A 27934-nucleotide genomic window follows, 5' to 3' on the forward strand; every position below is an offset into this window, starting at 1 on the left:
TATGAATGTCTTAGCTTTACATTGCTCAGATTTGGAAGTCATGTTTTCTCTTCTTTGTGGATGGACTCAATGTCTTTAACAATGAATGAATGTACTTTAAGTATGAAGGCTACTTTGATCGATAGGTGGTTGGGATTTTGAACTATCCGAATAATGAACGATTATTCACCAACATGAAAGTAAAAAGTACTTGCTAACAAGAGAATATTGATATTATCTTGTTGTTCATCATGATCGCTTCTGAACTAGCCAAGTAACGTGCGCGAAGAGCACCATTCACCTCTATCGTATACTATCATCATGCAAAGGCTTTGTGCGCGAGTCACGTATTTCCAATTAGTCTTTGGATACTTATTTCTTTCACAGTTGGAGATACGACTTGTCAAACAGGTTTCCCGAAAAAATATTATTTTAATTATTTGACATCGAATTACTTGAAATTATATGAATCAAGAGAACCTGTTAATTTCTTTTAGAATGCTGAACTGATTTATTTCTTGTATTGTTTATGAAATATGTGGGATCGAAATATATATTTTTTATTTTTTAGTCTGACTCAAGAAGAAAACTGTAATTTAGAAGATAAAAGTTGATCACGCATTTAATCAAATATTTACGGATACTTTCTCAAAACAGGTGCCTTTATTCAACGCGGTTACTTAGAAAAAAGATTCAAAGTTTTTAAATATTGAAGTAAAAAAGCATGTAAATATCCATCTTCTCAACCAACTTCTAAATAACTTGTTGAAGGACAGTTTTCAAGAGAAATTTCGTGGTTTGTCATCCTACAACTGAGTAAACTGTTTAAGCTGAAGTTTACAGAAGGTACGATTGACACAAACCATTTCGACGGCGACATCTGTCTTCATACGGCAGTTTGTGAGTTACACGCAGTCTATTATATCTCAATCAGCATCGCACTCACTACTTGTAAAGCGAGGATATTTGCAATATTTGTAATATTCTCATGGTTGCTGCAAGAAATTTTCTGACGTATTGCGTGATAAAGTTAATATTAATTCCAACGGTAAATAAGCGCTTATATTACCATATTACAGCAAGCACTGAGCGGATGTGTACAGGTGTAGAAGGCTGTTTTCGTCAAAACAATTAACATTTCTCCCAGAGGAAGCAAACAAAGATATACTAGGTTCTCAATAGCAAAACACTGTTGCGTGCGTTAGCTCGAAGGGGCTTCTTCGTTGGTCTAACCCCTATGAGAGTGTTGTGACACAGCTTTACAACAAGAAGTCATGGCAGCCATAGGAAATGCTTCGTTTAATCACCTCGCATTGAGTTCAAACAACGAGACGTCCTCTGAACAGTGCCGTAATGGAATAAGTCACAGTCACGTTTCTATCGCAGTGCATGTTTTCTCTCTTTTAGGGTCCCTAATAGGAAACTTCCTTTTGATCGTCGCTTCTGCAAGGATAAAAGAAAAACGACTACTCTTGATTACTAACATGGCTGCATCCGACCTACTTGTGGCGATCTTTTTACTTCCTCGCTTTATTAAAATAGAAATCACCGGGTCCAATGCTTTCCTCGTTCACGGAACTGCAGGCACAATTCTTTGCAAAATGTGTACTTTCCTCAGCGATATGTCGTTATCTGTTTCAACCCTGAGCTTAGTCATGATCGCCGTTGAGCGCTTCCTTGCAGTTGCATATCCTCTTGTCTATAGAGCTACTTCCTCCAAGAGGTGCCGCATTTTCGTCGCTTCAACTTGGGCCTTGGCCGCAGCGTTTCACTCACCATATTTTTATACTTCTCGGCTGGTCAGAGTTGTTGGCAATCAAAGTCATGATATTGAAGTATGTCAACAGAGCTGGGAACCAGCTTTCAATGACAGATTAGCACATCGTCGTTACGGCATCTTTCTATATACGACCGTGTTGATTCTGCCATTGCTTCTTATTTCCGGTTTGTACATTGTTATCGCTTTCCACGCTCAGAATGACAAAATGTTGACGTGTCGAAGTGAAAGGGGAACGAAACAGAGACGGGATTGCACTCGAAATCTTCTTAGGATGGCCATCGCCACTATCATTTCCTTTCTCGTCTGTTGGACGTTGCATATTGTGTATAAAAATGAAGAGGTTGCGAGGGTCTGATCCAAGCAATATTCGGCTCCGCAATTTAGAGAACAGTTCCCATTAGTCTTGATATCAAGAATCAGCAAAAAATATCCTGCATAGATATTTCTGTAGACATTCTACCACGAACATAAGCAGAGCAACTCAGGTTCAATTTTTGAAAACAAGTAACGTGTGAATTGAAGAAGATACATGATTCGTTTTAAGACTCGTGATCGCAACTGTTTTAATATAGTATATGACGCATAACAAACAGATTCTATGTTGCTGGTGTCTTTAAAGCGGTAGATCACACAGATGACTTCAAAATATGACCAAAATAATTAGGCACAGGGTAGCCGAGCGCGCCACTGATGTTCATGTTACCATGGTTGCACGTCTTAAGTGTTTTATGTTTTTATTCCTGGAGAGACCCTTCACAAACATAGAATTTAGTTGTTTAATTCTATTAGTCAATTAAGAAACAATATGATTTTTATGGTGGCGTCATCAATGCGTCTTTTTTCGTAAAATTTTCAATATAGCTGAGAGGAATATGTCAAGGAATAGTAAAACAAAAAGTTGCAAGCTGCGTTTTGATATTATTTGGCTGAAACGTCGATGTTCGCGGCAAATGTAATATGATAATGAAATCAGACATATAGAATGTACAAAATATATGACGTAATGAAAGTATGATTTAAACTATACCAAAAATAACTACATTATCATGCTTGATAGTTCTGCTTTTCCTCAAATCTTTTTTGAATTTTTCCGAATTTTCCCTTTCTTCGTTTCCGAAATTGTTTTCACTGTTTTTCTTATCCTTTTTCCCGTCTTTTTCACAATTCTACATTATTTGTAAATCAATTTCATGGATTCACCTCCAACATTTCTACAGCTGAATAAATTAATCAAATACCTTTGAAAATAATCAAGCCCATAAAGATGTCGCTGTAATCCATTCCTGAATCAGAAAGCTTTCAATCAGGTCCTCACGTTTTGTACAATCGTTTTTTACCGGATGAGGAAAAAACATGGAAACATGGCTTAACACATGTACAGGAAAATACTCAGTTGTCATTTCAAGGCGCCCTTTGTAACGAAAGGGATCCCCAGATAGGGGTACTTCAGAGTGGAAAAAAAGAATTAGGACAAAGGCGAGGAAAATCTCCATAAAACTGTCAAAGTAAAGAGGACAAGGAAAAATCCGGAAAAGAGAATACAGGATAAAAGTGAAAATAGTGTAAGGTTAAGTGGTAGGAAAAAAGCTGGGGAAAAGATAAGAAAATATTCGGGAAAAAACGGGGGGAAATGGAAGAAATAGTCGAGGGAAAAGTTGGGGAAATTAAAAATAGGGAAAAAGTCACGAAAGGTGGGAATAAATGTCACGAAAAAAGACACACTGTCCGCGCTTAATTCTCAAGCGTGTTTTCGATGAATCTGTAAGACACTGGCGAAGATTGAGATATTTAGAGTTACCATGTGTATCCAATCATGAAAAGGGCAATACAGTGGTGAAGATTAGATCACCAGATGAAACAAATCCCTTATTGGACTGTTTTAGCGGCTGAGGAAATTGACAGTTGACTCGAAAATGTATGTCCGCCACAAATAATTTTCTATTCGCTAAAAGTAAGCCAAGGTTGTAAACTTAAGCCGAGTTCTGAGTAAGTAGATTGAGGGGCTCAGAAGAGTTCACTCTGTAGAATTATGCTTCCTAAACACGCAAATGGATATTTTAAAATATTATTGGGAAAGTACAATAACAGTGTTGGAGATGCATGCTGCACAAAAAAATGTCCATAATCTACGAGGAAAAATATTAAAAACATGACGTCACTTCAGACGCAATGGTTACCACGACATGAAATTCACACCGGTGCTATTTTGTTTTTCTTTTATTAAACGTTTACCTGTATGTGTTAGATTGTTATCGTTACATTCTTTACCTTCTTGATAAGGAACTTTTAATACACGGCATTTTGTGGTTTTACTCCAACCTTGCATTTTCAAGTGATACTTTTTGGGTAAGAAATACTGTTGTAACAATTTTCTGAGGAATGCTCGGTACACGGTATTTTTCGCTGTTAGTTTGTCCTTCCATGGGGTGTTTTATTTAGTGATGGTGGCGATGACGTTAGTAATGACACTAGCGCTTACCAGTGCCTACTGTGGAGCGTTACTGAAGTATGGAGAGACGCAAGGAGAAACATGTCTAAGTTGTGACTCCATAACGTAAGGACCAGGTGTAACTGGTATCCCTGTGACTGTGAGTTGACCATCTGCCACTGGGTTGTGGTTTGCAAAACATTGATGACTGGCCATCCCCATCATATCTAAGCAAAGCGGGAAATAAAAAATTTGCAAACACGTCAGTAGCAGTAAGTGACATATAAACCATCAAAAGTGAGAAGTTTCTTGCCGAAGATGGTGATCGAAGCGATATACATGTAGTTGTACGTTATGGGCACATAGAGAAATAGACTTTTAGTTGTTTATTCGTGAAAGTGCCCTAATCAAATCGTACATTGTTTACATTTTTACCTAAGTTAGAGGTGTTACAGGACATTTGAACTGAGAGACCAGCCTTCGTTTCCAAATTTTCATCGTTCATTTTTCCTTTCAGCTGGCTTTTATGCTTTGTTTTGTTTTTGTTTACTTTTTTTTTCTTTTTCGAGCAATATTGAACTTTGTGCTTGTATTCGTGATGATATCACGACATAGACGTTAACGAATATTTAGAACGCCACTTCAATCAAGAATTTTTGGTGACACTTACACTTTCCAGAATGTCATAATGCAATTTTCTCCTGTAAAGAAATCATATTAACGCTGCCCAGGAGTTGCCCTTTTCAAATTATCAGAAGCTTCTTTAGGATGAGGATTTTTTTAATTAGCTTATGGAACACTTTCTTTACAAAATCGAGCATTAAAACTATCGAAAACAAGAAGTTGGCTGTAAGTTATGAAAGCAGGTTTTTCAAACGTTTAGTAAGAAAGATGGTCACTACTAAAAGAGACAAGTTTCTGCGACTCAGTTTTAGGGGAAATACACCTATCGAAAGGTTCAAAGAAAGTTATTGTAAGGAATGAACGAGAAAATTTTTCGCCAGGACTTTTTCTCGAGTATGTCACCTTAGACTTCCTAAGTATCGCATATGACCAGAAAGTTCTGCTTTTTCTATCAGCAATATCATGCATGACCGTTTTGTCCTTAAAGGATACTTTTTTAAGTGGGTGGAATTAGACTACTGCTACCATTTTCCACAACGAAATAAAAAAGTATAGGTTGAACTAAAAATTCCGTGTGAATGGCTCTTGCTTTTGACGGTGTCATAAAAAATCGAGAAACACCACCGCATCTCTTTAAAACTGTTTGACTGAGATAGCACCGACTTTGGCTCGCAACTATCGGCGCATTTAAGAGGTTGTTCGTATGATCAAACAACGCATTTTTTGCATATCCGTGATCTAATTTCTCCCCAGCCTTTAATGTAATTAAACTAGCTTTACTTTATGATCCCCTTTTATTTAATCCGTTACAATCGTCTACATAACCTACAGATCTTTTTTTCATAGGGATTATCATATAATCTGCACATTTTTTTACTTTTCTAGTTTTCTGTGAAAAAGAGCGAAAAAAAGTCCAGGGTCTCATGCCCACCAAGTGTTAAGGACACTTAAGAGTGAGCATAGCTAGAGTGGGTATGATGTTGTAAATGAGGTGTTATGTTCCGGGTTACTCCAACGAACAAGTAACCTTCTGAGTCAGAATTAATGCTTCACAAAGGACGCTCTCTAATAAGATATAAGATTAAATTTTGTCAAAAACTCTTTTTACAAAATGATTATAAAAACAGGCACATGGCTCAATAATATATTAATCCAAATCCTATTTCAACCAAAGATTAAAACTTATTAATCTTATTATTTAATTACAACTTCTAAAGTTTTTACGAGAAAGAGACCGCGTGCAAAACAAGTGGAATTTATCCCAATGCCGGAGGGTGCAAGGCAAATAAAGTAATTAACATATATCTATTGTAATTAGGAGACGCAAGTAAATCTAAGAGCTTATCGTAGATATCTTAGCAGGAGAAGTTGGTCATTCTTGTCCACGTCATAACGCGACCATCAGTGATTACCGAAAGTTGAAAATAAAATGAGAAAGGAAAACTTGATCAATGAGAGAACTTCGGAGGCTAATAGTATGACTTTAGATCTCTAAGAATATCTCAGAAACAACGCAATAATAATTGCCAAGGTTGTTGTCGTGGATTTTCGCAAAGCTGCTGTTCTTAAGTCAATTCGCAAGAGAGTGTGGTCTCTAAGCTTAAAATCCTCTTTCTAGAGGGGTTTATGATAATTTAAAAAGGGCAACCCCTGGGTAGTGTGAATGCGATGTCTTGACATGAGAAAATTGCATTATGATTTTCGAGAAAATAATAGATTTATCTGTATTTCGTGGTTGAAATTAAGATGCCCAGAGGTTGGAATTTGCCCCTGAATCTTTCCTGTAAATATTCCGCACATTTTTGCGATGTTTTCAAGTTTAAAGAGGTGAAATTGCTGTTTAATACCTTTTAAAGGTTGTTAACGATGCGTGTTAGACACTTGATTTAAATCACCGAGTGGCTTCCACTTTCATCACGTGAAAGGCTATCTCTTCTCCCTGACCCCATCCCCCCGCTTGAACATGCAGTCAAATAATTTAATTTGACAACCACGTATATTTCTCCCTTTCTACCCGATAAGTACGTGAATCTTACTCATGTTAAGGATTAATATGACAAGACGTCTTTAAAAAATGGCTTGCATAGCTTTTAAAACTAGAGAGAATTTCTCATTGTTTCGTTTTCAGTTATTTCCTGATTGGAAATATTTAGTACCGCGTTTTCCTCATTACTGTGGGCTCAGTATTATATTTCAGCGTGTATTAAGGAAACTTTGGGACAGATTCAAGATTAATGACATCGGAGACCAAAATCATTCCAGTAATGTCGAGTTTTCAACTTTGCTCTTAACATTTTCGAAAACCCTCTGATTTAAAAGATGTCACTGTTTTAAGTAGCGATTTGACAAATGTACAGTTATAAAAGGTAAACAAGATTTTAATTTTATCATTTCCATCGTTTTCCCTAACTTCCGGAGTTGTTTTCTGGCTCCATTTCACCTCACTGGTTCAAAATAAAATGTTTAAAATTGTTTTGTGTTGATTTGGTCAAATCTAATAACCATTATACTATAAGCTCCGAATGAAAGGCTAATAATGGTAAAACTATGCTATCAAAGCTATAAAACTTGTCATTCTGTTGTCGGTCTGTCTCTATGTTTATTTATTTGTCTTTAAACATGTTATCTTTGGCGACAGTGATTGTAGAGACCCTAATCTGGGATCAATCGCCAAAGTTCGTTTCAGAAAATAAGCGAGTGTTTCCAAACGTCCAGACAAAAACACTGACCTTCGTTGAGACTGGCCAAACACCCAGTGCAATGCGCGTCTTTTTGCTCCATTTGATGGCTTTGTAGAATAGCCGAAGGTAAGAAATGACTCGGTAGATAAGTAGCTGGGACAGATAATGAGTTTATATGACCTTGTCGGTATGCCGCTCTGTGGGGGCACTCTCTAAAAATGAAGAAGGAAGACAGTTCGTAAATGGCATCAGTGCCATGAAGGGAAGTTAAACTCGTACGGAAAGCGTAATAGCTGGCTCTGACTGAGCATTTCTTCTGAAAAAACATTCGTTATCACTTCTTTGGAACCTTTTTGGTTAATTTGCATCCGGTCTGATAACCTCATTAACACATAGACACTCAGTAGGCCAACAATAACATCATCCTGCATTGATTAAGGTTCGCCAATGGAGGAAAACTCCAGTATTTTGTACTCAGTACGTTGTATTCAAAATACATGCCCATATGTAAAGGCTTACAGACAATGGCCTTGCCACAGGGATCAGACAAGATATCCTTTTAGGGATGCACCAAAAATGAGATCGTGGTATGCAAGGTTTTCACTGGTTTTAAAGTCTAGATGTAAATACTAAGGGAATTGCAGCTCTTCATTTCCTATAAGTGGGTATTTTGATTGATAAAGTAATCAACTGAGTGAGTTTGTTTTTGTTTAACTCATTATTTCATTTCTTTTAATAAAATCACTTTTTTTAAAAATGTGCTTTGGGGGGCCCATCATTTGCGCCAACTGGGAAATGGAAATACATAAATCACTTCAGAAATGGTCAGTATCACTGAGTTGCAAAGCACCACTGGTAACAAATATCTGGGCCAAGGTCACGCTAACGTGAGCGGCTGTTTTAATTTTCCTTTAATAACGACCACAAACACAAACAAAAAGACAATAAAAATATTATCACACAATGGACACTGTAGGAAGTATTACTACCTCTTATATTAACCACGTTAAGCCTGTTTTCGGTAGCACAAATCTTGTTCAAATTTGATTAGCCTTCCTCCTCCTGCTCGATAATAGTATTATACCTCGATTCCTTCAACTCTCTATAAATAAGACTACCTGACATAGAATAATTGTATTTTGATTTAGGTTACTTTATATTGTAGACCTATTTCCTTCAGGTTAAAGGCTGCCGACGTGCTAAACTACTTATGAAAGCATGTCCGAATTCCTAGGGATAGGATATTTTGTAGTATTAAAAACCATTGTTCCTTCTAGAAGAGGAATAGTTCATCCTACAATATATGATATGTCAACATACCTTTGCATTGGCAAAATCCTTATGGAGTCCCTAAAACCTTTTGCAAAGGGGTTGCTGTCAATTTTGAGACGTGTAATCTGAAATTTATAGTGTAGAAATGCACTTTTAATTGATCTGGTGTGGAATGTAACAAAGATAGAACCTCAAAATCGACCCAGACCTGCTGTTAAGCTGTTAGCCACAACCGAAATAAGATTACGGAGAGGGTGAGTCATGAGTGGATGGAACGGTTTAAAAAAAAAAGGAAAAAATCCCTCACCCCCACCGAGATATTCTCATAATAACGATTTTAAGTGTAGACTTTTGAAACTATTTTAAGCTTTGGCATCTACCGTGATCCTAGCGGTGTGTTTAGTGGCTACATTTTCACGACGAAATATATGGCGGTTCGTTAAGAGAAAACATGTTTTTCTCACTTCGTTCTGAACCGAAGTTAAAAAACTTCCCCCTTTGAATACAATAAGCACTCTGGAAGCCAAAGTGGACCAGCAACAGTTTTTGAATATCTTTATAACATCTTGTTAACGTCTTTATTCTCAAACAGTGGGGGTCGTGTTTGTCAAGTCGGCATTTTCGTAAACTAGCAGAGATTAGTTAAGATAATAATGCCTTCTTACCAGCTGGTTTTGATACGCTGTTACAGCAATGAAGCTTGTCTCAGGAAAATCGAAGGTTTTTGCCTCTTTTGAATGAAGATCGACCACTGAGGCAGTGTGGTCTCGTTTTCTAACAATGTGCACTCGAGGTTGATATTTGTGCATGGAGTTGAGAACAATCTGTTGAAGGATAGGCAGTGTTTAAGACATAATACAACTAACTTAAGGTTAAACCTGTTAATGAACAGCCAGTGGTCGTGATAATCGTCTACATCGAACGTTTCTGTGAAGATACTGCTTCAAAGAATTTTATTTCGAAGGACGTTGATTGAAATAAAATAACCTTTCTTGACTAAAACTTGATCAGCAAAACACTGGAATAGTCCTAGTTCTCTAAAGGAAATTATGAAATCGAACAAATCTTAGCACACGTTTATCTTGGTTTACAAACAGATAGATTATGAATTTCCAAACTTTGCTATGTTGAAGTTTGGTGCAATTTTTGGAATGAAAGTAGCTTAAAGAACAATTCGATATTAATTCTACGGTGTAAATCTCTTTTCTTAAACTCGATGGATCTGTGTTTTTGTTTGCTAACTGGTTAAAAGTCTCTGGAGAATCCAACAAGCTATTCACCCAATCTTATCCGCTTTTGGAACGCCGCCCGTTATCTGCTGTAGAAGCCGGCGGAGATAGAGGCCCCGCCAACCGGTTGCGGCGACTTTGTTCTACTTGTGTCTGCACGAAATCATTTATGTATGAAGATAACCAAAAAAAAAGGAAATTTTTTTTCATGCAATTGCTTTCATTCTAAACGCCTCGCTGTATCCATAATGAATATTTCAGAATATAAATAAAGTCCTCTCTTACTCACATGTCCATTCTGGTCAGTCGTGTTGTTGGTTAATTTCACTTTTTCAAACGATATGATCTGTTTCAACAACTGCTCGCCAGTAAAAGGCGAATCTGGGTGCATGTAGAGTCTAACAGGCGCTGGTGGATCAGCTTTTCCCGCCACAAGCCAGGTCGAACGGTGATAGGCGTATCTGTAACGTTTGTCGTCAACAGGCACTATATCCATCAAGACCATGTAATTTGCCCCAAGGCTAACACCGTTCAGCGATATTCTTAGGGTTGGAAACATTCTCCTTTGTGATTAAAAGGCAAAAACATTAAGTCAGCGAAAGCACTCTTGAACAGTTTCATTCTTTCTTTTCAATGAGTTTAATTATTGTTATGTCATTATTTATTGGTTTTCTTTTGCAAGCTTCTCTGTAAAAATTATCGTTAGCTTCTTTCAAGAGAAGGACAATTAATGGAACCATCTACTCATGATAATAAACATAAACGAAATAACGTGACATCATTATTGAAAGAAGTGGAGCAAGATATTCATAACAAAATCATCAAGAGCTGAAGGGAAAACATGTTTACAAGTTAGTCAAATGTTTAGAGCAAACTGCAAAAATTGTCAAGTTGCTGCTGAGAAGTAAGCAGACAACTTATAGAGAGTTCATAGTGTTAAGATTGAAGTTATCAATATCCTTTCCCAGTTAAACAATTCTGGTTATGGAGCTTTCATAGGTTGTGCATGAATTAGAAAATAAGCACATAATTTTAGTGAAAAAGTACTATAGGTCTGTACTTCGTTCTCTCACGCCCAGAAAACTGTGTTCTTCAACATTACATTGCAGGGCTGCCTAAAATGGTCTCTTTCCTGATATGCAAGTGATTTGGTTAAGGGGACTTTTCCACAGATGAAACTAAAAATCATTAGATACAAATACATTGATCTCAATCACCAGAATAGCTTTAGGAAGGAATTTAGTGAAGCAGTGGAAAGGATTTCCTAAAGAGTAAGGTAGCCCTTTATTGAAAAGGTGATGGAAATTTTGGAATTTCGATGCACTTCATCTGATTTGATTGCTTCCTATTTTGTCACTTGTTGCAATCAAGTTATAGTTTTATAGATAAGCCTGAATTATTTCAATGATGAGCGAAATCAGGGAAGGAAACCGAAGTGTCATATTTAGCTCCATGAATACATAGCATAATAAGCTAAAGAGAAAGAGTTTATTCCGGACACATCGATCTTCACAATCATAGGAACAATAACAATAACGAACAATCTAAATTGTGAGTTTCATACTGTGGAATTTATTCGTAAAGTCTCCTGCATCATGGCCGTAGTTTGACCAACACTTTGAAAACTTTCTTGACACGAACGAGTCATCAATGGTTCATGACAGACCAAAAAATAAGTCGTCTCAAACCTCTAACGCAAAAAGCAACTTGCGTTCTATGTCAGATGAACTTTTTCCAGTTTCCCTTAAAAAAGGGTCTCTCTTGATTAAAAGTGCAACTAGCTACTTCGTTCGTGAGCAATTTCGGATGCTATCTACAATACCTGTCAATAAGGCAATAGACAGAACATGGTGTGAAGTATGTGTGTCTCTGCGGTCGCCTTTTCAAGTCGAAAGAAAGGAGTCATTTGGAGCGCATTATCGCGTGCAAAATACTCAGATTTAATTGCAAATTCTGCATATCACAATGGAGGTAATTCTCCTCATTATAAATTTTCCGAGATCACTTAACCTTACAGTAGGTAGCATAAACAGTTGTCTTCACTGTTATATTGTCTGCGGTCATTCAAGTGGCGGATCTCTGACACATGCTCGCGACTGTGTTTTAAGAATTTTTCAGTACCTAACAGCGACATTGATCGAAACGAAACAGTACTCTATAACTTGACAGGCCATTAGAAGGAATATTAAAACCAAAAAAAAAAACTCAGCAGTATTAAAACAACACAACATCTTAATCCTACCTTCCGGACTTTGTTATTATCATTTCTGTACCCAATTCGTTGAAACGATCCCATAGATCGCGACTCTCTAAGGTAGCAGTAATAGTTTCTACATCTCCAATGGCTCCTGAATTCAGAGAAGTTGTCGCATCTGAAACGCTATCTGTATTGATTCCTCCGCAGGATCTGAGCCTCTTTGAAGATGCAGAGCCTTGCACGTGAACATCTTCGTTAGCGCAAGGCTTCTTCCTCTTCGCTTCATCTGCTCCTAAATGCAACAAATAGCAACGTGTTAAATACGTAAGAAAGTAGCCTAAAAGTAGGTTCATTTTCGTTGATAGGGCAATGACACCCTCTCATCGCACCCGTGATAGTTATGAAAACATATCATCGCCGTGCGAAGAGGGCCAGGTTAGTATCGATTGTTCGTTTGGGATCATCATTTGAAAACTGAAACAGTTTCAAGGGCTTGACACCATAGATCCTATTATATGAATATATCTAGTTCAGAAAAGAGCGGGTCACTACATCTTTGCCATTTGCTTCCAGATGTGCCTTTAAACTAATGGTTTACTCTGAGGCTAATATGAATAGAAACAGTAATAACACAGCAGAGATGAAGTACCAGTTTCATCCGAAGCCATCAAAGACGCAATTGAAAATGCCGTGGCCTTAGAAGAGAGATTTGATTGTGTATTGCTTGGATCGTAGCACTCTGCCATAGCGTCCTGGTCTATTCACAGTACCGTAAACCCTTCATATTACCACTGATACACACAAACAAGTCATAAACAGCTATTAAAGTAACTGTTGATTGGATCTCGGCTTATGCCTTTCATAAGCCAATCAAAACTAACGCATTGATGTTTAAACAATGGTCAGATTTAGATAAACCAAAATTTATATCATCCCGGAAAATAATAATTTGTGGTTGGTAGCGAGAATTGCCTTTAAAAGTAGGTTTTGTGATTGAACCATCCCTTTTGAACGTTTGAATTCAATATTGGTGTGACGCAGAGGGCAACAATCACGCACATTCCAAATAGGGTCTCGAAAATTTGACAAGATGTTTGTTATCTTACTCTGCCATAACCTCTGGTGACCTGCACTGTTGGAAAACGACGCAACAATAAACGGATGAGTTACGATTGTACCGCTATTTTTATATGAGTTTCTCTTTAGGAATGAATAGGTGTATGAAATTTTAAATAAATATCACAACAGGTAATTTGGCATCTGAAAAGCAGGAGGTTTTCTATTATTGTAAAAATTAACACAAGACCTAGAACTTTCCATGAAGGTCCAGAAATTTCCTGTCAAGTGCACCTTGTCTTCTTGAAAGTCAAGTTTGTTGCAAAACCTTAGCGCGTTATGTAATTTCATTAGGATTTGCAAAGAGACCGAGAATGATGCTAAGCATTCAATCGCTCGTTATCACATACTTAAGAGATTCTTTCAATGATATGCATCTCCTGATTTTTTACTCTTAGGTACAACAATTGCACTGAATTTAATATAAAACTATCTCCTCTGCTGAAAAATATCTGGAGCCCAAACTCTTGCTTTGCACTCACTCACCTCAAAAAGTCTTGGAAGGAAATTCCTTAGGATCATTAAGGCAATGGGATTCGCCGGGCCCAACAAGGTATACGCCTTTATCAACATCTTTTGGAAAATACAAACATAATCATACTCAGATAGTGCTATTATCTTCCACAATTTCACTGTTTGGGCTCTCTTTTTCAAACATCCAATCGGGAGTTTGTGTGAAAACGGATGATAGAAGAGACAGAAGGAACTGCCAGGCTGTTATCAAAGTGAGTCGTATTTAGCATCAAGGGAAATAGTTTCCTAAAAGGTTAATGAAAAAGAATAATGCCAAGTGTTGACAACATGATGCATAGCTTGTTTAGGTACATCTGGTGTTCCAGTTATCGAAGAACTGATAAGTTAATAGCATTTCCGATTCACATTTTAACTGAACGCTGCCAGACACTGCTAACTATTTCACTGAAATTGTGATCGTAGCCTTTCTGATAGGAAGGTAATGGAATAATGGAAAAAGCAGAGTTCATTTGTGTTGTTGTCTGGAATATAGTTTGGTGATCGACTATCAATTTGAGTAATCAACGAGTAATATTAACAAAGAGAATGTTATCTTTGTTATGACTATTGACTCGGCACACTGACATAAATGATTGTTCGAGAACGTTTTCGTGAGAGACATTGAAGAATATTTTAGTTTCAGTTGCTTTATGGAGAAAAAAGATATAGGAGAAGATATAGCAAGTTACGCTATCCTTAACTATGGGTTACAGGCTGATAAGGCACTGGGTGGTGACATTTTCTAAATGCTTTTCCTCAGGCAATCTTCTGATATAGATTTATCTATACTTTTTGGGATAGGAGAATGACAAAAAGTTGTATTAATAGCTTTATCTGGTGCCCTTAAATTGTCAATAGAGATATATTTCCCATGGATATCTCCATACTGGGTCAAACACTGCCTTATTGACGGATCAAACTCTATTTTCCGATGTCGATGTCAATTTTGATACCGTCGTCAAATTGTCCAGCGGAACCTTCATCGAGGATTCAATTTAAAAGATAAATTGGAAAAAAAAAATTACATTTGATGATCCAAACATAAGCTGTTCCACTTATAAAAATCGGCTTATCGTATTAGTTTCTTGGAGGTCTTAAATTGCAAATTAATGCATATTTGTTTGATTTCGACCGTAACAAAAGAAATGGGGTAGATCTAAAAACAAAAAAATATGATTATGCAGGAGATGGTTTATCACCGCCACGTTTGCTTTTTAAACGTTCGACTTACGCTTTGCCATCTCTCTCAATAACCTTAAAACTTTGATCAAACTATCTCAAAACAGGGTAATGGTTTGAGTTTGGCATATCAAAGAATGGAATTTATGCCGCCGTTTTGTGCCTTATTTGTCAAAATTGAATTAAAATTTGTAGATATTAAAACAAAGTAAAAGTACGTAAAGTGATGATTGAATAAACAAATTGATGATTGTATCAAGCTATTTTCTTCGCAAATAGGAGCCATCACGGAGACTCTTGGGAACAAAAACATTGTTACACGGTACTGTACTTGGGTCTTACAATGAAAGTTTAAAGAAAGGTAAGCATCTTTTCAATAAAAAATGAGTCCACAAGCAGTAAAGAAGACCGAAGTAATTTCATACCTGACCATCTGTTCTTAGTTGACCCGGATTGATGGCCTCATCTTTTCTCTTATCAGGACATCTCAGCCGCTTCCATCCGTCGGTAACATCTTCGACAGTTCAATGCCGCCTATTCCCGTGACACGGGGTTATCTACGCATCTTCCTGGCTTCTGTTCACAGCTTATTTTAAGATCAATTTACCAGATTAATTGAATGGATAATCTGTCCGAATATTCAGCAGATTTTTTTGCCGAGCTGGTGACACAGAGACTCTCTAGCTCTGACATTCATTTAGACCTCGAAGCTCCATGAGTCTCTTAGGCCATCACGTAATGTAGTTGGGAAATGTGAAGCCAATCGACTAACAGGCCTTTACCTTTTGCTGACTGTTCAGCACTCAACACTTGATAACAAACTGTGTTGATGTAAAGGTGCTGACAGTATTCCATTGTTAAATGGCAAAACCATACAAAAAAAAACCTTTCAGATGCGCTCTTTTCCGATCGGACGCTGGCCTGACTATCGTGACTGAAATGATGATCTTAATGCTCAAATAGTTTCAACTTGAGAACGTTATTGTTTCCCTTGTAGGAACCCTTAACCCTTATAAGCTGCAGAGTCAACAAACGCTGTATGGTATTTTCTTATGCTTGCACTCTACTAACCGCGAATATCAAGGAATTAGCTCAATCGCGATGTCTGTGCTGCTCACCTTTTCCCATTGTTTCCCCAAATCTAAATTACTGCCTTTCTAAAGGGAACACATTCTTTGTCTGCTTTTCAACTTTAAAAGATGATCTCAAACAGACTAAAGCAACACCAAGGACATCGATATCGTACAACTGAAACACTTTAATGAAGATGCATCATTATAACTAATTGGTTAAATTTTCATTTTTTACAATTCGTTTTGTTCACATTTCTTTTCCTAGGATATTCCAAATAAAAATAATAAATAGGTCACATATAAAGTTTCTCCAAGAGTAAAAATGATTAAAAAAAGAAGGAAGGACAACCTTTTTCACACTTATAAGATCGTTGGCCTTTTTAAATAGAGTTTCGCCGATCCGCTACAAAATTTGAACAAAAAATTGCTACAAAACAATCGAACAAGAAATTATTTCAAAGGAAAAGGGGTCTATGAGACCTACCACAACCTGCTCAAAGGGAGGAATTCTATATCTTCATAATAAATGCTGTAATGACGATATTACTTGATTGGTTATTCTTAACTCCAGGAACATAACACTATATACAATAATACAAGTTCTATTGACATTGTAGTTGAGTAATTATTGTCTTTACCGGTATCTTTACGCAAGCGTTTGAAGTTAGTAACTTCATCACTTGGTAACTTAGTTTACCGGCAAGGAATGTTGGTGCGTGGGTGTAATATCCATAGGAAAGGTATATAAATGTCCTTAATCAATATGTTCACCCTTAAATACATACTAATTCAAAATGGTCGAACATAGCCGAAGTAGCTTAAAAGCAAGCAAAATCTTTCGATCATAAAGGGAATGAGTTTTTAAAGGCCAATTTAGCCTTTCCAGCTTGTACAAAATATGATGCAAGTCGCCAAAGGAATTGGCGAAATGAGCATGATAAATATTGGGTGCAGAATGTGCTTTACAAGCCATGGTCATGATGCAGATATCCTGTTAGTCAAAGAGGAAATGTACTCGTCGTTCCGATTCTATTATCTCACTGCATGTAACATACATCTAGTTTAAAAGAAGGGTAACGTTGAGCCAGCAAAGTCCCCGTGAACACTGTAAGGTGGTAGTGGAGGTACTTCCAGCGCTCCCATGGGTTTTGGTGAAGAAATAGACGACAATAAGTTGGGCAAACCTTGCTGGTGAAAGGGACTTAGGACTCCTGTGAAAGGAACTCTTGGAATAGCTGGTGACGGTGGTGGACACCCTTGAAAAAAGGAAGAGAGAGAGTTGGAGGATTCTGATAAAATAAAATAAGGGTTAAGGACGAAAGGAAAGAAACAAATGATACAGGCATTTCGTCAAACCTTGGGTCACGAAAGTAACATTGAGCTTGCTTTAAAGCATGTACAACGTGATATTGCAGAGAAATGGTTCTGATTTAATGCGATCCAAAGTTTCAAGCTATTCAAAATTTCAAAAAAGATCGTAAGACACTATTTATTTATTCAAATTATACATATACAGTAAGAGAGGACTGACGAACATTCATAATAAGGATGGTTTGTTTTTTCGCAAAATTTGAGCATTTGCCACCCGTAAAGGACAAGAAAATAGCCAGAAAAGGAGAAAATGAGAGCAAGAAGAGATCATGAAACACTTCTTTAGCATTTTTATAGCCTTGGGTGGTGAAAAATCAAAACTTAAATTCCTCATGCAAAACTGCCACGAAAACAGGTCCACTATTTCTCGGCAATTTTTACATTAGAATATATTCGAAGTCATAATTCATTATTAATTGCAGAAAGTGAATTCCCTTATACTTAGCGAGATACAAACTATTGTAGATGAAACTCGCGAAAACTTAAAACAAAGGAATGTCGTGACACGCACAGATTGAAAAAACAAAGTGGTCGCGTTTTGCTGGGAATAGTGCCTGTAGGACTAGTTTATGTCTATCACTGAGTTCCTAGAAGACGCCCTATTTAAGTAGATTGTGGTGAGAAAATAAAACTCAGATAATCGATTTCACTTCGATTAATTCACCAATCAATTCACGCCACCCATATCGGTGCATCGCTTTAATATTGCATATTTTCGTTAAAATAACTGGGAGAAATCGCAAGGTTGTGAAAGATAAATAGCAAGTTTTTGGTATCTTTCCTTGATTCATGTCTGCGGTATATATGGTCGGGTTTCTAAATTTTCCTCAGTACTCATGTCCGCTTGATTTTTAACTTAAATCACCTGTTTGGAAGAAAGTTGCCTTGTCTTGAGATCTACAGCCGATCTTGGGAAGCTGGTATCTGTTGTTAACCCCAAGCTGTGGTATTAGCGGAAAGGAAAGAGACGGATACAACGGGTCTGTAACCATCGAAGGGGGGTGACCGTCGTGAAAACAGTCTCTGAAATTAAAACAAAAGAAGTTGAAGATGGAATCATTTTCATGGTTTATGGGTATCTACATGCAAGAGTTTGAAAAGGACCCTAAGCACGACAATTTCTAGTCTTTGGTCATTGTTCTTTGAATCAGCGAATAGCGGCAAGATTTATCTCCACTCAGGTGGATTCTAACTCTTTCATGACAGAGCAGAGTCGCTGCGTTAACTGGGATAAGAAATGCAAAAGTTAAATACAAAGAAAGATGTTAACGAAGGTGTTACGTCAAACTACTGTCGATAGAAAAACAGTGCTTTACTTCTTCAACCATAGCTTGTTTTAAGATAATGTTTTGTATGCTCATTTTCGTTTTTCCAAATTTGAACTCTTACGGCAGTGAAAAGAGTATTTACCTTCCTTACTTTTGACACCCACCTTTCTACTGGAATAAGACGTGATGAGTCCCGGAAACCTTTGGCAAATGGATTGCTATCTATTTTTAATCGTGTGATCTGCGAAGCGGAAAAATAAAGACGGACATTAGTGGCTTTAAATTACGTTATTAAGAAAGGATCTTGCTCAATGGAACTGACCAAGATGTTAATAGGAAAGCCATTGTGTATGTTTTTTTTTACCCACATCCGTCTTTGTGCATTCTAGATATATTGGGACATATTTCCGATCACGATCGACCGTTCTTTTTAGTTTTTTTTTTTTTGTTAATTACAATTAATGATATCTCGTCGAGAACAATTTTAAACTGTGTTGGCTTCAGAAAATCTCCTTTTAATTTCTGAAAGAACTCGTTCACATAGTAGTTACAAATACGCAAATATTTTATGCAACAGAAAAGCCATAATTTGTCGCTACATGGCTAGGGAGAAGAAGAACCTTCAAATGAGCTCTTGAGGTTGCATGTGTTTTTCCTAATTAAATGATAATTCAATTAAAGCGTGAAACAGGGGAATAACGTTTTAGTTTCCCACAATTTGTCTGTTACATCTTTAGGTGCTACATAATTTTCCAAATGCTACAAATAGCGCAGGATTAAAAATGTGATATTTAATGAAACAGTTAGCTCGTGAAAAAATACTCACCAGTTGATTTTGGTATGCTGTCACTCCAATGAAATTTGTCTCTGGAAAGGTGAAGGTTTTCATCTCCTCGGACTTGAGATTAATTACAGAAGCTGTGTGGTCACGTTTACGAATAATATGCACTCGAGGCTGGTATTTATGCATAGAATTAAGAATGAGCTGCAATGTTCAAAAACAAGGCAAATCACTAAACGTGCCATATAGGACAAAAATCGTAGGATAGTTTGAAGTAAGACGAGCAGTTTGCAAATTGGAATGATGCCCCCGATTGCGTAGGATTCTGAGCTTCTTATGGCCCCAAAAGTTAATTATTTTTCAATTGGATGTCAACTTTCTTCAAGTTTTATGGGTTTTTGGAAGCTGAAGCACCATGAATGCTCAAGAACTAATATTTCGTTGATGTACGAACCGCTCTTTGTGAGCTGTTCTGAAACTGTGTGCCCTAGAAGAGAGACAAATTGTGTACAAAGTGGTTTGGATTTAAGGTGCTATGAATGTTGAATCAAAGAGATAAAATTATTCCTCAGACCAGGAGAGATTATAGAAGCTCCTTCTGAAGTACTAAATGAAAAAGAAAACGGTTTACTTACATGTCCGTTACGGTCGCCATCGTTGTTGGTCAGTTTAACTTTTTCAAATGATATGATCTGTTTCAACAACTGCTCGCCAGTAAAAGGCGAATCAGGGTGCATGTAGAGTCTTACAGGCGCTGGTGGATCAGCTTTACCCGCCACAAGCCAAGTTGAACGGTGATAGGCGTATCTGTAGCGTTTGTCATCAACAGGCACTATATCCATTAAGACCATATAGTTTGCTTTGGGGTTAACACCGTTCACAGATATTCTTAATGTGGGAAACATGCGCCTGCGAAAAAGAGAATTACTCTCAGTAATAGTTTGGAAAGTAGATGTTAAGGGCGCACTCAGAATATGTGGTTATTTCTGTTATGGGTCTGGCAAATTAAATCATCGACATTGCACCTTAACATCACTTATCAGATGAGAAATCAAAACTTTCAGTCCAGTGGTTTGTGTGAGTGAATGTGATAATTTACACGGTAGGAAGCATCAATAAAGAGCCGTACGTATGTTTATGCAAACGCATAGATGCTGTTTATAAAACAGCTTGTTATCTTTTTAACAACTTTGATTTCCGGCACCGATTTACAAGCGGTTAGCGTAAAGATCAGTTGGTGGCACTGCACAAAAAGCATAGGCTTTTCCAGGTCAGCGCGCCACAGATGACTCACAATGCACTTCACCTTCCAGCCTTAGTAATGATCATTTCAGTTCCAAGTTCACTAAATCTCTCCCATAACTCTTTTCCTTCCAATTCAACGGTTATGTTTCTCAGTTCGTCCTTAGAAGGGTTTTCGTACTCATTCCCGCTTTCTTTGTCTTCGATGGTTTCTTCGCTTGACGAAGACTTCATCCTCTTTGCCGGCGGTGGTTGAGTAGTTTCTTCTTCAGAAAAACTCTCCGCTCTGTCTTTTGGAGACAATTTCGGATCTAGAGAATGAAATGATTAAAAAATACATATATTTAGCTGTGACCCTTAAATAATGCTTCGAACCAACTCTCTGAGGCACTCAAAATTTGCGCCACTTTGTCAGAATCTCAAAACGGATGACTTAGCTGATAAGTGCGTCAAAATACTTGTGTCGTTTTATGCTCTTACCAAAATCGCCTCGATCATCTCTAGAGGACATCAGAGAGGCTATAGAGAAAGCATTTGCCTTCATTGAAAGAGACGGTGAAGACTCCATTAAGACTCGTAGTATACTTCACAGACAGTGTATTCTCGTTTGTCGCACCCTTTTCACGCAAGCTGCTAAGTTCTTTGGCAAACAGGCAATAAACAGCAATTAATACTTTGATGACAGCCTTGGTATTTTGTCAATTGGGAAAAGCACTGGGACGAGACCGCATCCCAGAATAGCGTAGTCATATGCCATTCACTTTGATACTCAACATAGCACATACGGAACTTATCAACTAGTTGGTTCAGATAAACATGAGCTACGAAACTCTGATTCTAATGACATCAAGTTGTCCTGCAGAAAAGATGGCAGATTGACTTATCAAGGAACATGACCGTGTTTATTTGTTTTGATGTCTTAGGAAGTGAATTGACCTTTCTAGGGTATATTAGGTTATTGTTTAACTTGTTTTACCCTTGACTCGGAATATTAACACTTCTCAGAGATAGAAGTATGAGGCTAGCTCGCAGCCCCACAAGGCGAAGTCGATGTCGTGCACTCGTTCAGTAAAAGGCTTGTGTTAAGCGGAGTTGAGAGGCAAGATTAGGCCTCTCCTCATATGATGAAAGATGATGGCACCCAATCTTAAATCTAGCAATCAAATCTATGGACCATTAACTGCCCTGAAATAAATCGAAAGTTTACAACGGCACCTTTAAAGAGAGTCTCCAGAAATCTTAAATTTCTAGGAAATGTTAGGTTTTTGATTGGTTTAGTTTTGATTAAGAATTCATTCCGGTGGTGATGACCTTCGTAAAGATAACAACTTTACACTGTTTAAACTTTTGTTTGTTTGCTTCGATAGTTGACGGAAATAGGTTGCTCCCTCTGATCGGTTTATTCGTTTTAGGATTGTACAAGATCGGCCGGCGCAAATCAGACAGTTTTATGGCGGATTTGCCTAACGCTGTATGCATTCCAACAATAGCCTTGAACAAGAGGAGTAAACTTATGTCTTTCTCATTCAACAATACGTGCAATTATAGTGAGAGAAAAGTTCTTAGTTATGTTGCTGCTCCAATTCTCAATAAAAACCTCAAAATCTTATGCAGTTTTATTCACTTCTCATCTCTGGCGGTCCTTCTTAAATATTAATTATTTTACGTTGTAACAAACAAAAGTGTGTGTTATCGATTGAGAGGAGAAAGGCTGTTGACAAGGCGAAATTATTTTCCCACGCTGATGAGTATTCCCTATCAGAGCTGAAGAAAGCACAGAGGTGCCGACGAAATCTATTCAAAGTATTGAAAAGCTTTTGATTAGGTTAGCTGCTTAAGACAAAGAAACATTTCATTCCTTTCGTGATGAGAACAAAGATCTTCATCTGATAGCAGTACCAACTCGACACATCTGGATTTGTGGGTAGGCCTGAAATTACTCAACTTCCTGAGGTGACATTGTTCATCAACGTCGATGGTCTTTGTCAAACTTCGTTCTTAATGGAAATGCCGTTCTTGAAGAACCACATTCCTCACATTTTTCGTGAGATCTGTTTAGCTCTGTAAAAAGGGTTAGTAATCCTCCACGCTGGTAAAGTCACACGTCCCTCTTGACCTGTGTTGAACCAATCTAGGCCTACATGAAATCAAACACCATTCACACCGTTCACTTAATTAGCTTAATATACTGATAAGAATCTAGATAAGTGTCGCATTAACATGAATAGGAACTCATTATTTCAATAGGTATTCGATTACAGTCTAGCTTTTTTGCGCTCACGACATGCACACGAAAATAAAGTAAATCCTTGCGGTTGACAAGTCTGGTGGCTGAAGAATTATTCAAGTTCAGGTAAACTGACAGAGAAGACAACTAAAGAACTTGTTCTGAGACCTTAGCCACCTAATTTTGTATGGTAGAGTGATTCAGTCTGGTCAATAACGCAAGCGTTAAGCATTTATGTGTTTTAAAAATCACTATCTTCGCCTAAAGCACCCATCCTGTAAACTATCGCCATATGTGTTCAAAAGGATGGACACCTATCCGTTGTCTTTCATCGCTCAATTAAGCTGTTTATTTATCAATCGTACCATGTTTTTCAAAGACGTGGGTTGTGAACCGCCCGTGAAGAGGCCACAGTGTTATTCAACATGAGCTTGTTACACTATTAAAGAAATATAAGTCGACGGCTGCATGTACACATCGGTCGGTGTTATTTCAACAGTATCGTATATCGAACAAGTTTTTTTCAATATTTTGTGGTCCTTTATCCTAGACTTTAAGAAACCGATACGACACTTAGATGAACATTTCAGAACATTTTGATATTCCGGAAAAATTAGAGTAAAATAAAGTAAACTGCATGAAGAGAAGGCCGTCATGAATAAAGTGAAACAGCGGAAGCATATAATGATATAATGACAACAATAGGTCAAAGTAAGTGCACAAAACGAATAAAAACAGCGTTTGGTTGATCTGTACTTGGCAGCGTGATTTCTGTTATTTTAGCTGTTTAAGTATTATGAACATGTGTTGATCTGTTGACGGAATTTGACTGGTAACGACAAGAATTTAGTTGTCTGATAGGACATCTTCATTTGTATCTTCAAAGTGCTATGGCGTAATCAACAATAAAAAATAAATGATTTGCATGATGTGTAACAAAGATAACAGATAATTCTACTGATTTCCAACTGATGACAACCTTTTTCCGTGTGCTTGACTAAAATTACCCCGCGATAAGCTTCAATTCTAATGTACCAAAACAGAATTGCGGAAATATTTGATGCTAGATTGTTCGTCAAGATGGGTGCCAACTTTGAGGACGATATCAGCGCTCAGCACAGAAACCTATGGAGAAGTCTATGTCCGTCTGACTTCGACAAGCTACTCCCCCAGGAGAACAGTTCCGCTTGAAACAGATAAATCTGATTTTCTCGGAATTGTTATGATTAGTTTTAAATACAGGCCTATGTGTAAAGCCGTGAACAATTCACTTATCGAATTGTGAAAACCCGGCGTAATTCAATTATATCTTAAAACACTAAGAGTGTGATACATTTTTTTTCAATTTTGCATTAAGACGAAACATTCGAGACATTTTAATTATCTGTCTATCTACATCGTATACTCTTTTTCTTAACAAACAACTAAGCTGACTACACGCTTTTGAAATTGTCTGAGGACTGCAAATTTCAGAGCTCAAGTTCTTTCAAATCCCCCTTTGAATTTTGATGGCAAATCATACATTAAAGGCTCAGTCACTCTTGGACGCCAGATCACCGCTCACTAGACATGATACTCTTTGGCCGGTTGACATTCCAACCATGCTGTATGGCAGAGAGCTTTCGCCTCAGTTTTCTACATGAAGAGTTTCTAACGGACACATTGTTTTAATAAGGTATCAGTCAGGAACGCACACAAAATCTCCCAGACCAAAATGAAGTACTCTCCCAATCGTTCGATGAGGATCATCAGTTAGCAGACAGATAAATAAATGAGCAAACAGATTTTTATGGAACTGACACGGCTGAGTGCAGGCTTGCAAGCGCCTTGTAAAATTATTTAGCTGGTTAACAACGCTTCTGTGAACATGAAATCTCAAGCACGGTACATGTATGTCTTCTAAGTCACTTTCGAGGGGTCTATCTCTCAAAAGTAACAATCCTACAGATTCAGACGGCTATGTCAAGAAATTTGCTAGGTTAAAATGACTGGGCGCATGCCTTACCATATTCTGCAGTGGGAGCCAATGGATCATAAATAATATTCCTATTTGGAACAGTGAGATTTTTTCCTAAGTCTGTGTATCACAAACACATAACTACATTTTACAGGGATGATGAATATTCACACAGAATAATTCCACTGGTTAAATGGAACTCGCTCTTTCAATAAACTTTTAATTAGTTCTGAGTTATGAAGGTCAGCCAGAATGTATGAGTAACAAAGAAAATTTACAACTACTAGTAGGACGGCCTACTATCTAATTGAAGAAAATATAAGTTGGGAAATCGAATAAATCTTGCCTGAAACAGACATTTAACTCGTTGAAAACCATGCAAATCCGGTGAATGTTCACTTAAACACGGGATCATAATTTCAGCGAGGCCTTTTGGTTCAGAACTGTTAGTTGCTTCATCAAGAATTTAACCGTACATGGTTATTCAATTAGAAGTGTAGATGCAATTTAGAGAGTAAAGGACGAGGCATGACGTTAGATAAACGGCCGAACACCTTGAGAACAGTATCCCGGCCTTTCAATCGTGAATTTTGTGAATTGCGTGAAGGTCTTGACTCAGGAAAGTTTAAAAGATTAGTCACTCAAACACATGGCCCAAAGTTTCGAGCACTTCAGAAGGTAAGACCTTCGCAAGTCAAGTACTCGCTTCTCTGATCTTCTTGTAGGGCTTTTATAAACTTCTGACGGTATTGCTTGGTAAAGCAAACGTTATGGATAAGCACTATATCCACAAACCTTGTGTTCGTTCAATCTGATTACTTCGATAAAAAGTCATGTGACATTATGATCCTATGTAACTGTTGTTTTCATGCCGGGAAACGGTACATGATATGGAAAACATTCATTGAAACATTTACGGTTACAGGCGAGTTGAATCATCTTTTTCCTTAAACCGTGTGTACCTGGTTTATCTTATTCGAATAGAGACAATTGTCATCAGTTCCAGTGCCAATTGCATTTTCGCCTGTCATTTCGCTGTTGTCTCTAAGGAACCAGAGGAAAAATAACTTTTCAGATGAAAATATTCTAACTCTTTGCTAAACATATCTTAAAGGTGTTGCAGCATGTTTGGTGTTTCCGCACGAGAAGTGGAATTAGCTAACTTTTATGACCATATTTGGTAACTGAAGAGAGATTCTTGCGTTAGTTGAAAATTTGCACCTCTGATGAACAGAGCTACAGTTATTGCACAGAAAGACTGAAATTTCCTTTGCATCCTCAAGAGAGAAGAGTGTTCAAGCAGATAAGCAGTTCACTAACCTAACCAAGAAACCAATAAACAGACTCCAACAGACCACGAAACACAAAAACGAGCAATGAGACAAGCGATAGATTATAATAATAAAAAAAAAACACTCATGAGCCAAAAATATCGAGGGGAGAAAACAAACAGACAAGAAGAACAAAAGGGAAACTAAAGGAAAGCATAGAAATGACATGAAGTGCATGGTGGTTATATACAGCTCTGCTACAGTTGCAACCTCCCTAGTGGCTGATGGTCCTGTTTCCGATGTCTGATAATTAAATGAGCCGGGTTTTGTTTCATTTTTCTCTAAGGATAAGCCCTGTTAACCAACGTAAAACATGCCACCGGATCGTCGGGGATAGCCTTGCACGGAAAGTATTATTTTCCCACGGTAGTTTGGGATGTGAGCAATGCGATGTCTTTAAATAAAGTTTTGCCGAGAATACCGTGGAAGCTTAAAATTCCTATTCCACGCTTTTTCGGCCGGAACGATTTGTTTTAAGGTGATGGGTGGCTTTTTTACCCACATACAAACCCTTTGTCCCTGAACATTGAACAGTTGTGTATGGAAACGTGTCGCTAACTAAGCAGTGCGGGTGGTAACCCGGGCGTTCCGGCCCCGACACAACTCCTACTCGAAGTATGCTCTAGCAACGGTCATCATGCGAGCCATACAGGATTTTAAGCCCAATTCTCAGAAGATTTTGCCACCATAGGGTGCAAAATCGTTCACAAGTGGGTGTCATCAAGTTTTTGTTTCTCAGTATTCCAATTTTAGATGAGAAACTAATGACCATACTGTCGGCCAAAACGATTATCGTGGTTCACTAATTTCCGCTGCAGTCAATGAGGCACATTGGTTACAAACTCATAACGCTAGATCTATGTTCAGGTGGCTGCCACAGTTACCACCATAAAATGTCCTTTTTCATTTGAAATAGATTTATTGTTCCCTTAAATCTTAAGGACTCAACCACTTAAAAAAGACTCCGTTCACGCAAAACTTTCTATTGCTAAAATAGCCGGATACTAACCTTCAGTTGATCGGGTTATGAGCTAAAATGGGATGCCTCGGACTTTGTGGTTTCTCTGATCTCTAAATTGATAGAGTGAAGACATTAGCGTGCGAGCTTTACTGACCACACGAGCTTAGAATAAACTTATTTTGGCAGTATGTAATTTTTTCTTACCGATCTACTTCCTATTCATTGGCATAGTTTGTAGGATTTGAGGTATGTAATATTATCGCCAGAAACGCACGAGGTGAACTATTTTAAACTATGCGTGCAATTGCAAGCTACGGTACGTGCACGTACGATTTCTATGAAAAATCACTTCGCTGATATATCTATTATGAGAGTTAATTTGTCTGTCTGAAATAAAGAATAATGGGTCGCACGTGAACAGTATTTATCTCTGCTCTGTCCGAGGTTGATTATGTCTGCAACTGCTTTCTTTCTCACGTTTACGTTTGTATTAATCACTTTATCTTCATTTTTACCGCCCTTTCCACCCCACAGCAGCTTTCAAATAAGGTTTTAACAATCGTTTGACAAGTAGCGCAACATTATCTCCAAATAAGGATATTCAAACTTCAGATTATAGGAAAGAAAATATGAAATAAATAATGGCTTCCGTCCAGTCGCCGGCCTACGTAAAAGGAACAATGTAAATTTATCTTATGAAAAAGGATTAAAATGTGTCGTACAGA

The 27934-nt window shown here is 37.6% G+C and overlaps 2 protein-coding genes, 1 long non-coding RNA gene and 1 pseudogene across 5 annotated transcripts; 2 read left to right on the forward strand and 2 right to left on the reverse strand.

The window, feature by feature from the left end:
• Window positions 1-1156: 1156 nt before the first annotated feature.
• LOC113680332 (QRFP-like peptide receptor) lies at window positions 1157-2297 on the forward strand (annotated as a pseudogene).
• A 1665-nt stretch (window positions 2298-3962) lies between these two features.
• Window positions 3963-13222, reverse strand: LOC113680438 (T-box transcription factor TBX20). The gene is made up of 7 exons (XM_027197476.2): window positions 12840-13222; window positions 12236-12482; window positions 10283-10556; window positions 9430-9588; window positions 8813-8889; window positions 7541-7704; window positions 3963-4414 (listed from the first exon to the last, which is right to left on the reverse strand). The coding sequence occupies exons 1-7, from the start codon at window positions 12934-12936 to the stop codon at window positions 4245-4247; spliced, it is 1188 nt and encodes a 395-aa protein (XP_027053277.2). The 5' UTR covers window positions 12937-13222; the 3' UTR covers window positions 3963-4244.
• Window positions 12398-16372, forward strand: LOC149035614 (uncharacterized). The gene is made up of 3 exons (XR_016182660.1): window positions 12398-12625; window positions 15278-15359; window positions 15480-16372. It is a non-coding gene; the product is annotated as an uncharacterized LOC149035614 (long non-coding RNA).
• LOC113680279 (T-box transcription factor TBX20) lies at window positions 16237-27457 on the reverse strand. Of its 3 annotated transcripts, XM_089192913.1 has the most exons (8): window positions 27414-27457; window positions 27258-27319; window positions 20798-21044; window positions 20127-20400; window positions 19537-19695; window positions 18875-18951; window positions 18308-18465; window positions 16237-17327 (listed from the first exon to the last, which is right to left on the reverse strand). In XM_089192913.1, the coding sequence occupies exons 3-8, from the start codon at window positions 20965-20967 to the stop codon at window positions 17134-17136; spliced, it is 1032 nt and encodes a 343-aa protein (XP_089049039.1). In that variant the 5' UTR covers window positions 20968-21044; window positions 27258-27319; window positions 27414-27457; the 3' UTR covers window positions 16237-17133. The 3 variants fall into 3 exon arrangements, with proteins under 3 accessions (XP_089049039.1, XP_027053102.1, XP_089049038.1); XM_027197301.2 differs by lacking the exon at window positions 27414-27457 and having other exon boundaries at window positions 27258-27385; XM_089192912.1 differs by lacking the exons at window positions 27258-27319; window positions 27414-27457 and adding an exon at window positions 21214-21615.
• Window positions 27458-27934: the final 477 nt, after the last annotated feature.

This window comes from Pocillopora damicornis, chromosome 13 (genome assembly GCF_964200805.1).
Source record: "Pocillopora damicornis chromosome 13, jaPocDami1.2, whole genome shotgun sequence".
Taxonomy (NCBI): domain Eukaryota; kingdom Metazoa; phylum Cnidaria; class Anthozoa; order Scleractinia; family Pocilloporidae; genus Pocillopora; species Pocillopora damicornis.

Coding starts and splice junctions, on each gene's coding strand:
- LOC113680279 (XM_089192912.1), bottom strand. CDS start 21,301: ATGGAGTCTTCACCGTCTCTTTCAATGAAGGCAAATGCTTTCTCTATA. Junction 19,696..20,126: donor ATGGCGACCGTAACGGACAT/GTAAGTAAACCG, acceptor TGAACATTGCAG/CTCATTCTTAATTCTATGCA. Junction 18,952..19,536: donor CAGCATACCAAAATCAACTG/GTGAGTATTTTT, acceptor TCCGCTTCGCAG/ATCACACGATTAAAAATAGA.
- LOC113680438 (XM_027197476.2), bottom strand. CDS start 12,936: ATGGCAGAGTGCTACGATCCAAGCAATACACAATCAAATCTCTCTTCT. Junction 10,557..12,235: donor ATAATAACAAAGTCCGGAAG/GTAGGATTAAGA, acceptor TTAATCACAAAG/GAGAATGTTTCCAACCCTAA. Junction 4,415..7,540: donor TTTGGCCAGTCTCAACGAAG/GTCAGTGTTTTT, acceptor CGCTTTGCTTAG/ATATGATGGGGATGGCCAGT.